At 37.7% G+C, this 14,489-nt stretch overlaps 1 protein-coding gene across 3 annotated transcripts in view; it reads left to right on the top strand.

The window, feature by feature from the left end:
* The window catches only part of ROCK2 (Rho associated coiled-coil containing protein kinase 2), a 105,195-nt gene that overhangs the window by 27,844 nt on the left and 62,862 nt on the right, over positions 1-14,489 (top strand). For all 3 annotated transcript variants that reach the window (XM_027641151.1, XM_027641152.1, XM_027641153.1), the window contains exon 2: positions 12,975-13,056. In XM_027641151.1, coding sequence (XP_027496952.1) covers positions 12,975-13,056 — 82 coding nt within the window. The remainder of the gene's footprint in view (positions 1-12,974; positions 13,057-14,489) is intronic.

Raw genomic sequence — 14,489 nt, 5'->3', positions numbered from 1 at the left:
TTTATTCATAGAAGCCTTTGTTCTTGTCCTTCATACCCTTTCAGTGGCAGGACCTGAACCTGTCATTGTGTGTGAGGATGTGCGTGTATGTGCGTATATTCTGATTTTCTAGGGACAGAAATACTAAATGCTTCAGAGTTTAAGAGAAACAGGCTTAATCACAGTCATGCTGTGTCATGCTCTAAGTCATGCTCTTTTATGCATGGCACAGGCTGTTCTATAATATCTGAAGCGACATAATATGTTTATTTTATTATGGTCTTGTTTGGCATTTGAATATCTCACAGACACTGATAAGGTGATGTTTTTTCCTGGCTGAAGCAAAACCGAGGTGCTGTGTACAAACATAAGAAGTATTTGTTGCTTATGTTTGTCTGTTCAAGGTGCAATAGTTTGGAGTTTTTTCTTGGATGTCTAATATTATGTAATGTTTATTTTTAAATACAGTTCCTTCTGATATAACATGCAATTAGCATTAAAAGCTTCTGCAGACTGATTCATAAAGCAGAGGATATAACAACACCCACTCAGTGGAATTTATGGCTAGATAAACAGATCAGGAATCAAGAACTGTTATTTTCCCCAGTTTTTGGTCAACTGTGAAAGAAGTTCTAAATTTTGTAATGAATTTTCATACTAGCAGCTTCCAAAGAAAAGTTCTACTCTTACCTTGATGCCTTTTAGACTTTACATTACTAAACGTTACGAAACGAAGAAAAGTTTTTCCACGACTAAATTAATTTATTGATGAAGTAGTTGAAAAAATCCTTCAGAAGAAATTTTTTGCTCTCTTTGGCCCTTTTTCTCACCTCTTCTTCTGTGAAAGAAGCCCAAAGATTTGGTAAAACCTACCTGCAGCTTGGAGGAGCAGTTGTTTGCAATGTGAAGGTCCTAATGGATCTTGTAGGAGAAATAGCTAATTAATATAGATTCGTGTACACAACAAACTTGTTGCTCAGAGACTTGAAAAATGAGTAATTATAGCAGCAGATTCCAATAGGCATTCACTTCGTCAGACTTGCTGAAGGAGGTCTCTCAAAATCTGCAGATAGCAAGTTCCTGTCAGCACTTCTTTTCTACTCCTGTACTTCATACTTTTTTACTGCAAAGCAATTCCTTATTTAAGGACTATCTTTATCTTTGCAAGACCAGAAGTTTTTGGACTTGTTGATACAAAAACTGATTTTAATGTTGCCAACCTGCCGTATGCTCTGGTCAAAAGTAATTGTAGCATCACAGAATAATTCAGCTTTGAAGACCTCAGGAGGTCATTGAGGTTCAACCCCTGTTCAAAGCGGCTGCTTAGTGTCTGTCCTGAGTGTGAATCTGGTCTCTTTTATACAGGCCAGCCAGTTATGTGGGTTGGATAGGTGAGGTAGGGTTAGATTTTCTCCCTGTTGTGTTTTGGGTTTTTTTTGGGGGGGGGGCAGAGGTAGTGGTTTTGGTTTTAATTTGTTTTGGGTTTTTGTTGTTGTTATTTTAGGTTTTTGTTTGTTATTGTTTTGTTCTTTTTCTGGTTTTTTGGAAGGTATTTCAAGGAAGTTTCTTCAAATTACTTCAGATCACAATCTTACTCATTTTGTTCCAGAGGGAAACACGGAAGATCAAACACTTCTAGTTGTAGGAGAGACAACATGTTCAACATGTTCCGTTCCGGTCCTAGGGGCTGAGACCAGTGACCTCTTAAATGCCTTTTTGTTATTGAAGTTGCTGAGAAAACTTCAATTCTTTGATAATACCTCATCCTCATGGATTTTACAAATGATGGAATTATTACTCTAGTCAGTCCCTAGAAGAACATGTATTGAGTTTCAGCAGAAATCATCCAGAAAAATTCCTCTTCTGCCTTAAAATGTAGAATGTTGCATTAGTAGTCCTGACTCAGGAATTGGAATGGAAGTGTTATTTCTGTTATTTTATATATTTAAACATTCTAAATATTTATTTATTTTAACATGTTTATATGTGGGCTTATGGGAAAATTTATTATGTGTTTGGGAGACAGACTTAATAGTGGATTTTACTGCAGTCTGGGGTCATCAGTGAAGTTTATTGTGTTGGACTGTGGAATAATGTATTGCAATGTGAACTCCAAATGAATCTAATATTATGTAGGAAAAAAAAGCCCTGAACATACTAAAATGCATCTACTCAAACGTATTCCATAATTTTTTTTTTTTTTCAAATTGCTTGTCCTTTTATATCAGTAATACAATCTGTGTTTAACTAAGGTGGTGAACAGATACAACTACTTTTCAGAATGTCAGTTACACTTATAAATAAGGCACTTATATTTCAAGAAAGTAGTGTATACTTACTAATTAAAGGAATTAAATTGATTATAAATTATTTCCTTTATTGTCAAATCCATTTCTGTGAGAAAGCTATGTTTTAGGGCTGCTTAGCTTTTTCTTTTTAATTCAAAATTAATCTCCTTACTAACCAACAATGCATATGTATTATTGCAGAAATAAAAATCTTGTTTTCCTGATGTTGATATACTCTTTTACCCTGTTGACTTTAGATATTGATGTTTGGTAGAAATAGATATACATATTAATTTTGTTTAAATTCCATTCATTTTCCTCCAATGTCATTAGGTAGCTACTCATGCAGAGATAATCTTAAAGTAATTGTTTTGTCCATATTGCTAGGCAGTCGACCATCAGTAGTTTAAGTTTGAATAAGGTCTTTTGACTCATCATTATTTAGAACTAACTTTTACCTCTTTTGGGATTTTCCCATGTCCATTTAATCTTTCCTGCTTTCTCACACACCCAGGCTCCCTTCCTTCCAGCAATCATTTTTACAACTATAGACTTTTCCAGAAGTTCTCCACAAAACATGTCCACTAAACAGTAGGACTTTGCCCTGCTTCGACTGTTTCTATTTGATTTTAATTGTTTCTCCCCTGGAGCAGAAGTGGTGCCTTTTTCTACTGCTGTGTGGGTCAGCATCCTGCTTTCTGATGGATTGGTCTGATATCTTGACCTTAAAAAAAAAAAAAAAGAACCCATCTGTGGCAATATGTATTCTGTGTTTTTCGTTTTTCCATACTGCATTCAAATTCTGTACTGCAAAGTTAGATGTGATTTTGATTACCTCAGTTTTATTCATCACTTTAGCTGGAAATCTGGGCTCATGGAATTATGGTGGAGTATATTTTAAGAAATATGTGATGCAGCTGATTAGAATATGCTGCTGACATCAAACTTGAAGTTAGGCAGGAGATAATGTGATAGGCAGGCTATTATTTATCAAGTTTGAAGTGTTTTAAAGAGTGATTTTTCAACAGTTGCTGGTATTTTTAGTACAGGGAAATTTTGTAATAATTTGTTCTGAATCAGTGATTACAAAAAAACCCAAAAGAAATCCTGTTATAACTTCTAGTTAATCATGCTTTCAGGGGAGGAAGATGCTAGATGCTGTCTTGATTTTCCTTTCAAGCCTTGTTCTTTGCAGTTCCAGCAACTGTATTAGAGATAGTTATAATAGTTATAATTTTTATTATTTACTCTAAAAAGTACCTTTTTAGTTGTTGGAATGTGTACTTGCTTTTTATTTATCCGTGACTGCTAAATAGTGATTCTGATGGTGTAATGTGCAATGGATAGTTGCTGAAACTAGCTTCACAGACTGAACTGTTTGAGGGTACAGAAAAATAAACAGAATAATTTTCATGATGGAGAAGTGGGATTCTTAGTTAATGTGGAAAAAGGATGGCCTTGTGGTCAAAACATGATTTTTAAGAATAGAGTGTACATCTGTCTCCTTCTTCACACACAGATGAGCTCCCTGACTTTTTATCTGTTTTCCTGGTGTTGCCTCTCACTCCTGCAGCTGTAACCTTTGAAAGCCCCGTTTGGGAAAAGAGGAATGAATAAAAAGCTGTGTGTTGCATTTGGATTTTCATGAAACAGTAGGTAACTCCACTTTTTCAGGGTGTCAGAGAAATAATTCCAGGCATGGGTTTATTTTTTGTGCATTTGTAGATAGTCTTTTTGCAGTTCTAGTACTTGTATTGTTCTGCTTGATTGCTTGGGAAATCCATCTGAACTGGTGCATAAATGGCTGCAGAAAAGTGACAGTCAAAATTACCAGCCCACTCTTGCTCTCTTGTTAAGGAGCAAAGCTTGCTAATAAAGGCCTTGGAGGATTCCAATGAATAGGAAATTATCTCTAGTGTCATTTTAACACGTTTGCATTTGTGGGCTTTGCTGCACATTAATGTTTTGAAAACAATACGAATTCTAAAATCAAAAGTAGCTAAAGAACCTGGAAATGTACAGCGACGTCAGATGAAAGCAGATTATGCTGAACTACTGAATTTTCCATGGCTACAGTGATAAGCAGCAAGACGTGCAAGACCAGTTTTATTAAGGCTTAAAGAGAAAATAGGAACAGCTGATTTAGAGGAGAAAATGTGCATTTTTATGATGTTTAATTTTTTTCTGGTGTTTTTTGAAGAGGGTAATGTTTTAGACATTGTTGTCTATTCACAGCTACTGGCTTACTCCTCTTTCCAGTCCTCTTTCTTTGGCTTAATTTACTGCTTTTATGTGCTTGTACCAGCAATTTGTGAAGAGATTCCAGGTAGGCTTGAAAGGAATTTTAGAGATCACTAGTAAAGTCCTCTTTCCCAGAGGTAGGATCCACAGCTGGATCTACTGTAATAAATATTTCTCTAACTCGTGAATCTCTTGTGAAGGTGATTTCTCAGCTTCCTTGGGTAGCTGTATTGTGTCAGTTCTTCACTACTGCTATTTAGAATTTTTTTTCCTAATCCGTAACCTAAATCTTCATGCCTAATTCAGCTAATTTTTATGCTGTTTCTGGGGATGTGAGGAAGTGTCCATCATCATTGTCGCTCATAACAGGTTTTTATGTTCTGAAAGAACTTGTCCTGTTTCCTTAGGCAAACCATTTTTAAGACTGAAGTCTCTGGTGTTGACAGCCTTCCCTAGCACAAATTGCTTATCATTTTCTCGGTCCTGTTACCTTCCTTTCGGTTCTTTTCCAGCTTGTCTTTTGCAGTCCTCTGTACAGGGATTTACAGGTCTGGATACAATATTCTGTCTTAGGCTGTAACAGCAGATGATTTGTGATCTTTATTTACAAAAGAATCTTGGTTCTCTGTGAGGTCTTATACAATGCACCTCCTGTTTATGAATCCTAGATAGGATGTCTAGTCTGCTATAACCCTGTGTTGTTGTCCGTTATCTTTTTGTGTATTCATTATTCCAGTTTTCATGTTCTGTGCATTTAACTTCTTTCAAAAGCATATGTTAGTGGGGATTTCCCCCTTTTTGGTATTTGGCCTTTGAGTTGTATCTGATTGTATTTTTTTCATGGTTTTTTTCCTTCTTTTTGAAGTAATTTTAAATGGGGGAGAAACAAAAGCATGTGCTTAAAACTCCAAGTTTGGTATCAGTCACAGAATTTATTTATTTATTTATTTATTAGTTTTTAATAGATCTGTTTCTTATTCTGTTGCTTTATTGTGATAATGAAAATATTCTGTAGAAATGGAACCAGACAAACCCAAGGGAATTTCTTTTTGACACACTTTTCCAAGTCCTGATGATTACCAAATTCCTGATAATTACCTTTTGGACATATTCTCCCTGATTTTCTATACTGTATTTTTTTACTTTGCCAATGAGAATGGTGAGTCTGGCATTTTATTCCTATGTTAAGATGCTTTGCTTTATTGATTACATCATATGTTCTTCCAGAAATCAGTTACTGTTTTATTTTTGAGAAGAATACAGAAATCCTTAAACCCTGGATCTCCCATGTTAATCCTCTAGGTGTTTACAAAATGATTACTGTCATGTTCTATCTCCCTGTCCCCAAGTATTCTGATCTGTAGTTTGGAAAGCCCTCTGCCTTTAAATGGGAGTGCTTTGATTTGCCCTTTTGAGTCTTGCTGACCTCTCTTGTTCTCCTGAGTTCTCAAAGTAAATTGATTAAGACAGTCTCCTTAGATACTTGGAGTGAATTTCAGTGGCTCTTGCTAACTTCAGCACATTTCTTCATGTATATGGTGATTTTCATTAGGATTTATTTTCATTCTTATCCTAGAAAGTCTGGAAGACCTAAGCTGCCTGTGCACCCTTTCTTATTTTGTGAATCTTAATGGATTTTTATTTTGGTCATTCTTAATGAAAAGTATCTTCCATTATTTTCTCGTGTCCCTTGTAAAATACAACTCATTATACCTCTTTGTCTTTCTGATTGTTATTTACATGCTTTTGCTATTCCACAGTGGTGTTCCTTAAAGTTGCATCTTGAACAATTTTGTGATTATTGTTTTGTAAGTAGTTAGGGTGAAGCTATTTTTGGCCTGTTACCATGCTATCATTACAGTGGAACACTTTCATACTATACCTTTCAAATAGCAAGGGAAAATGTATAAAAACCATTAAAATATGCACATGGGATGCAGCACATAAGAGGACATCTCAAGGAGCATTGCTTGTACGATGAAGAAAAATATGCATGTATTCAGTAGTAGACAACATTAAAACCATTTCAGTATTTGTTTACCTTCATGTACAGAAATCAGATTGTAAGTAAAACCTGTTGTTAAATATTTACATAGTCATCTGTGGACAGTAGCTGCTTTTAGGTTTCTAAACTGTACATGCTCAATACTGTTAAAACTTAAATCTGTTAATTAATGTAGCTATTGAAGAACTAGAATAGCAAGACCTCCCAGCAGTAAATGTTGGCTGCATTATCATGCCCCAGATTATTCCTTCACATACTAATTTTGCTTAAGTAAGAGAAAAGTGAATTCCAACGTGTCCTAGTGATCAGTGAGTAGGATGGGCTTGGGAAAATGCTTTATTTGCCTTGCATATGACCTTTTAGTTGTTTTTCATATTGTGTTCTGTTACTGAGCTGTTCACCTTGCATCTGAAGGTAACTTCTGTGGTATGGAAAGAGGTAATCATGCAGGAAAGACCAGAATTATTCAAGGCTCCGATTGGCATAAGGAAGAACATAGTGGGAATTTAATCCTCATGAAGAGTTGTTAGATGGTCAGTTCTTGTGTGCATAGATTTGGGAAGTTCTGCCTTAAAAAGCACGTAGGCCAAGTTAGGAAAATGTAATCTGAAGTTACAAGACTTTTCTATCCGTACTTTTGGCTGCAGCATATTTTATTATATTTTATTTGAGGATTTGGAAGGTGAAACAAATATTGTTTTGGTTTCCCTGTAAGTAATGCTTTAGTGAAGTTTTCACAGAATCACATGGGTGTGGATTGGAAGGGACCTTGAAGTCCCTTGTAGTCCAACTCCTTGTCTCCACGTAGGGACATCTTTTACTAGATTAGGCTTTTTACGTTTTCCAGTTACTGCAGGATTATGGATTGTTTCCTGAAGCAAATGATACCTGTTCTATTCAATCATGTTGCTTTTGGGCCTTGAATTTTACTGTTTTCACATCATGAAAGTGAGGAATAAATCAAAGCAGCCAAAGCTGGTTTTGACACCCTGTGGAGTTTACATGTACATACCAATGTTAGACAGGTTCAAACAGTTATTTTAACTTCAGAAACTCCTATCAGCACAGCATGGTTTAATTTGGTGAGGGCTTCAGTTGGATTGCCTGGAATTAACATGGGACTCATTGAGAAACTATTAGTATTTTTTCCCTGTTACTGCCCCTTCTGTCAGAGAAGAACATAAACATGTTGTTCCTGTATCTCCTGAACTTTTCTTGCCTCTTTTTTCTTAGGTTCATTCAGGTCTGTAAACGGTGCAAGTCACTTGCTGGGAAAGCCAAGCTCCACACTGTCCACGGAGGGGGACTGTCAGAGTGGCCAGGAACTTTCCTCCTGGTGTAGTAGAAAGGTGTTGCAAAATTTATCAAGTTTGGACTTTTCTTTTGGAAAACAATCTATGGAAAACATTTTAGCATGTTGGCCGTGAGCAAAAGGGTTTTGATGGGGGCTGATCTGTCTTTGCCAGTGGTGCGTTTGTTTGGAAGCTGCTATTTTTGGCCTGTGAGCTTCTGAGTCTTTTGTAAGAGCAGAAAGAGGAAGTGAACAGTGAAATCCCTTTAATAGCATATTTCCTGGTTGAAGTGACTTATCTGTGAGGCCTAGACAGAAGCAACGTCATTTCCTGGATTACTTCTCTTCAGTCTGAACAGTCTGTTTTACTGTGTAATCTTTTCACCCAGCTTCTTAATTGTAGTGAATTTTTGTGTTAAGTAATGTAAACTAGGTCTTTCAATGAAAATGTAAAGCTTTAAGGAAACAACTTTTGACAAAATGCTAATGTGCAAGACGAGTCTTTCATAAACTACCTGTTGATATGAACTTATGAACTTAAAATTTTGCTCAAAAGCTTTTTTTTTTAAAAAAACCCCACTTGTCTTTGAGGGAGTACGATAATAAAGCTTGTTCACAGGGTTAAAAAAAAATGACACTTTCTGTTCCTTGTGGTGATGATACTAATCACCTCTCTTTGACATCACCTGTAGCTGGCTGTCTTCAAGAGTTAGGACACTTCCAAATAGTTAATAATAGTTAATAAGAGTCAGTTGCACTTTCTCAAATTACCATTCATTAATAGCTACTGGTGAAAATTGTTACCAGGAGTCCATGAAAAAGAGGCAGAAAGAGGTAATAAAAAAATTAGTGGCAAATACAGTTCTCAGTTTTTATAGCCCACAAAAAAAGCTGTGGAATCAGAATGACACAGGCAAAAAACCAGTGACATCTGAAATTTTAATACACAGCTCTGTTTAAATTGGAATTTACAGTTGTTTTGGACCTTGTAATCCAACTTCACAAAAATTTTTGTTGGGGTTGATAACTTTATTCTTTTCCCTGATATTTTGCATAAGGTGGAAGTCAAGCACTCTATATGAGTTTCTTGGTTGACCACTAAAATACCTTTGCATGAAAAGCATTAAAATATCAGGTGACTTCACCTCTCTTCTCCAAAATACAAAGAACAGAAGTATGCCTGGCTGATTTGTGTTAGCACAGAGTGCTTTTACATCTCCCTTAAAATGTCTGCCCAGTTGTTAGTGATCATGAGAATATTGTGGCAGTGGAAGAAGAATGCTGGAGTTTGGTGGTGTGTGTAGACTGCCAGCTAATTGGAATTGGTACTTTACTGAGCTAGGTAAAATCCTAAAAGGTGACCCAGCTGTTCTCCATCGGGGCCTTCAGCATGGTCCTTCTCTACATTTTGCAAAGTGAGGATCCGTGTTTCTGCTGGCACACTGTGCTCCAGAATGAGATATCCTTTTTAGAAGATGGTGTTTGCTAAATAAAGAGTAGTATGGATTATGTTGTTTTACAGACAATCACCTGAAGTCAGTACTTTCCATTGGATTTGTCCGGGTTATTGGGCAATACCTGCGCAGTTCATGAAGCGATTAATCCATAATTATTTAAAAACTTTGTTACTTTGATTGGGTTTTATTTTATCTTCTGTAAAAATGTTGTCAAAATTAAGAATAGGTAGTAAGTCTTCTGCCCCTCTTAAAGATGATCATGATGTCCTGGTGCATCACTCCTTTATTTGTAATGAGTCTTGCAGGAACAGTTATGATCAAGCTGAAATAATTCTTATAATTATTATTATGAAAGCAACTACTGTGCCTTCTTTATTGATTTTATTGACTGGATTAGGAACTGGCTCATGGCTGGGCCCAGAGGGTGGTGGTGAAAGGTGCTGCATCCAGTTGGCAGCTGGTCACTAGTGGTGTCCCCCAGGGATCAGTGTTGGGCCGGGATTGAGTCCACCATCAGCAAATTTGCAGATGACACTAAGTTGGGAAGGGAATGTTGATCAGCTGGAAGGCAGGAGGGCTCTGCAGAGGGACCTGGGCAGGCTGGAGAGTTGGGCTGATTCAGCGGGATGAGGTTCAACAAGGCCAAGTGCCGGGTCCTGCATTTTGGTCACAACAACCCCATGCAGCACTACAGGCTGGGCACAGAGTGGCTGGAGAGCAGCCAGGCAGAAAGGGACCTGGTGGGGTGTTGTTTGACAGTGGCTGAACATGAGCCAGCAGTGTGCCCAGGTGGCCAAGAAGGCCAATGGCATCATGGTCTGTACCAGGAACAGTGTGGCCAGCAGGACCAGGGAAGTGATTCTTCCCCTGTACTCAGCGCTGGTGAGGCCACACCTGGAGTACTGTGTCCAGTTCTGGGCCCCTCGGTTCAGGAAGGATATTGAGGTGCTGGAGCAGGTGCAGAGAAGAGCAATGAGGCTGGTGAAGGGTCTGGAGCACAAGTGGCATGAGGAGAGGCTGAGGGAGCTGGAGTTGTTTAGCCTGGAGAAGGGGAGGCTCAGGGGAGACCTCATCACTCTCTACAACTCCCTGAAAGGAGGTTGTAGCCAGGTGGGGGTTGGTCTCTTCTTCCAGCCAGCTATCAGTAAGACAAGAGGGTATGGTCTTAAGCTGTGCCAGGGGAGGTTTAGGTTAGATATTAGGAAGAAATTTTTTACAGAGAGAGTAATCAGGCATTGGAATGGGCTGCCCAGGGAAGTGGTGGATTCTTCGTCCCTGGAGGTTTTTAAGGTGAGACTGGATGTGGCACTCAGTGCCATGGTCTAGTAACCACAGTGGTGTTGGATCAAGGGTTGGACTTGATGATCTTGGAGGTCCTTCCCAACCTGGCTGATTCTATAAGTCTATGACTTCCTTTTTTGTTTATTAACACTGTTTTATGTTTCTTTCTGTTAGGAAATTCTAAAACTCTATGTGTAAGACATTCATAACAGTTTATGTTACATAGATTCAAGAGTAAAATTCCACCTTTTTTCTGAGCAGTGGTGGAAATATTATAGTTGTTACATCACAGAATGTTTGCAGTTGGCAAGAACTTCTTGAGATCATCTGGTACAACACCCGTGCTCATTGCATGGTCAGCTAGAGTAGGTTGACCAAGACCGGGTCCAGTCAGGTTTAGAGTATCTCCGCTGGTGGGGATTCCACAACCTCTCTGGGCAATTTGTTCCAGTACTTGACCACAGGAAAAAAGGTTAGTTTTCAGATAGAATTTCCTGTGTTCTACCTTGTGTCCATTGTCTCTTGTCCTGTCAGTGAGCAGTGCCTTTTCTTCAGTCCCTCCCATCAGGTGCTTATACACATTGATGAGCTCCCCTGCCCTGAGCATCTAGCCATCTCAGGCTGATGAGTCCCAGCTCTCTGAGCCTTTCCTCTTTTGAGAAGTGCTCCAGTGTTTTAATCTTCACGGCCCATTGCTGGACTCACACCAGTAAATCCTTGCTTTTTGTGATTTGGAGAGCCCAGGGATGGATGCTGTACCCGAGGTGTGACCTCATCAGTACTGAGCAGAGAGGAAGGATCATCTGTTCACTGGGACCCTCAGGTCCTTCTTTGCAAAGCTGCTCTCCAGCTTCTCAGGCTGCAGCCTATACCTGGTACCTGGGGTTATTCCTTCCCTCAAAGCAGGACTTGGCTTTTCCCCTTACTGAACTTTGTGTTAATCTTCTCTGTCCAGGGGTGCACAGCCGGTGGCTGGCCTCCAACTGGACTTTGTGCCACTGATCACAGTATCCTGGGCCTAGTCTTTCAGACAGCTTTTAATCATTTGTCTAACCTGTACTTTGTCAGTGTGTCTCTGACACTTTGTAAGAAGCTTTCATTTGTCAGGAGGTAAAAAGTAAATAAATAAATAAAATCTCTTAGTGTTGAAAATGGTCTTAACCATTAATGTATTTTGTGGTGCAAAGTGACATCTCCACAGAGGTAGTCTTATTTGTGTATGTGTGTATTTAGGACAAAGTGGCATTCAAAATGTATTTAATAATCTTAGGCCTCACCTTTGACTCTCTCCAGAATGAGTGATTTTAGTGATATTTAGAATGAGTGATTTTAGTGATATTTTCAATAAATTATACCTTCTCAGATGTTTTAAGAAAAAGGTATGAAATCAGCAGATTGTTAGCTATAGCCTCAGTTATTAAGAAGACTGAAAAGCTATCTAGTTCTGTTGTCTGTCTGTAATAAACATGATATGGTCTCTGACTTAAATCTCTGTGATGCCCTGTCAAGGTTCAAAAGCCTGAAGAAACAGTCTGAGAATTTTGTTCTTAGAGCAATGAATAAAACTGCCAGTTCAGGCTGAACACTGGAGTTGCTGGCAATGAATGGTATCTCTGGGTCCTCTTACTATCTGAAGCTAATTTTTAGTTTTATTTGTCCATGTGTAACTGGAAAAGTGTTTGTGTTTTAGAGTAATTTTTTTAAGTTTTCTCGACTTGCAGAAAGGTGGAATTGAGCTAAGTCTTGTAACAGGCATTTAAAATACTATTCTTAGTTTAGATTTGGTGATCTCATCCCTTGCCATTTTAAGAGGTCTCAATTGTTTTCTGCTGAGGCACTGATAATGGGTAGCAGAATGGTATGTAGAGTTCTGGCTTGCCTTCTTTTGAGTCACTTAGAAAAAGTAATCTAGTCTTGTGAGCCTGAATTATGTGGTGAATTGTCTTCTTAAGTTTAGGTCACATCTTGCTTCTAAGAAAAATGAGCAATTGGTTTTCAAATATCCAGAACAAGAAGGTAGAGAGACTGTGATCAGAGCAATAATATGGATAATACAAACATTTCCTGCAAATGTTTTTTGGCAGAAAATGTGTAATGAAATCCTTGTGAACAAAAATAGGAAAAATGGATTGACTGAACTCAGTATCTTAAATCAGTGTTTAATGAGTAAGATTAAAACTACTACTCCAGTTTAAGTCCCAGTGCCACTAATCAGTGGTAATATAGCTGTACTGTTTATAGAACTTGGAGCCAGTCAGTGTGTGTTAGTTCCTCTGCTGGTTTATAAACATACTTGAGAGCTTGTTTGATTTGCCTACTAGGAATGTAATGCATGCTTGAATAATACATAATCAGTCTCAGTGTAGTAGTTTTAGTGAAGTTGTTAATTAAGATTTTAGAACTCAATTAACTTTTTTTTTTTTTTTTTTCAGGACGGCTTGAATTCTTTGGTCCTTGATCTGGATTATCCAGCACTGAGGAAGAACAAGAACATTGATAATTTCTTAAATAGATGTAAGTTGCAAGTGGCCCTTGAACAATGACATCGTTGTGATCTCAGTCATAGGAAGCTGAGTGGTCAGAAATGCTTTACTGATGGTCGTTGTACTGATTTTTATAAGTCTGAGCGTCTGTATTCAGAAGGCTTTGGAGGACCATTTGTGACAGAAAGAAGTTTCATTTTGGGGAGTTATTATATTGCTGAAAATAATGTTGAAAAATACAAGCTGTAGATTTTTGTTTTCCTAAATACAGTTGGAAAAATCCTTTTATTTTATTTTTTTTTATCTTATGTATGTGTAGCTGTATAATTTGCTAAGCATATCCAAGTTATTATTCTTCAGGAATTCATTACACAAAATGTCAACATTGTTTATATAGTCATACTTGATCTAACCCACAGCCTTCTTTGGGTTTTTAAAACTAAAAACTAAAACTAAGGTTGTACCTTAAAATATGTTGGTGCATTTTTGCACCTTTGCATAGATGTGTGTGATTCTCCCCAAATTAATTGTAGACAGGATCTTGGAGTTCATTGAGCATACGGAAATGAAAGACTGTACATCAGAGTAGCTGTATTTTGTCTTTTCAAAGTGATTTCCATCCATGTATATAAGCAGAATATTTTTCTTGTAAAAATAGTGGGCCATTTGTTTTAAAATGTAAGTTGCAGTGAGTAAGCCTTCTTGGAACAGCTATGCTTTGTGGGAGCTTATTTTGAGATCCATATTTTTTTTAAAAGCTTTTTCTTTTGCATAAGTTAAGATTTCTGCAGATGCAGTCTTATCAGCAACTCGTTTTTAGATTCTTTACTTGTAAGAGGTGTATTTCTGCTCTCTGTTGTCCTGGGACTCCTTGAAATATCCACTCATGCTCCTCAGTTAAATGGTAGCCAGTGTAGTAATTTGTGGTGAGTTCTTTTGTTTGAAATTCAGTGCTTCTCTGTGAGGTTTGGCAGAGCCCTGTAGATGGACATACAGCTTTACAGTTGCCAGTAAAGTCTCACTTGGAGAAATCACTTAAAATACAGTAAATAAGAAACAACAGATTAGGAAGTAGAAGCATACTTTGGGATTATTCTCAGTTTGAGTTCAAAGGAATTCAAGCTGATATTTGTGAAAGAAAGGGTTTGAAACAGTATTTTAAGTATCTTTGTTACCTGCAACTAAGTGCTGTATGTGTAAAGTAAGGGAAAAACCCAGTGCAAATGACAGAAATAACATTTATCAGTAACTTCTATGAGCTGTTCAGATTCACTTTTACATTACTGGGGGAAAATAATTTAACCTTGTGAACAGGTTGGATTGGTTTGTTTGTTTGGTGTTTGTTTTGTGCAGCCCCTGAACATTCTTGCTGTCTGTCTGCCCTTTTTTGAAGGCTGTTGCTCCTTCTCCTTCTCTAGGTTCCCTCCAGTTGTTATTTTAAATATTATTAAGTATCTGATGTGG

Source organism: Corapipo altera, unplaced genomic scaffold (assembly GCF_003945725.1).
Source record: "Corapipo altera isolate COAL_440 unplaced genomic scaffold, ASM394572v1 46, whole genome shotgun sequence".
In the NCBI taxonomy this organism is placed as follows: Eukaryota; Metazoa; Chordata; class Aves; order Passeriformes; family Pipridae; genus Corapipo; species Corapipo altera.
This window is presented reverse-complemented; position numbering and strand designations above follow the sequence as displayed.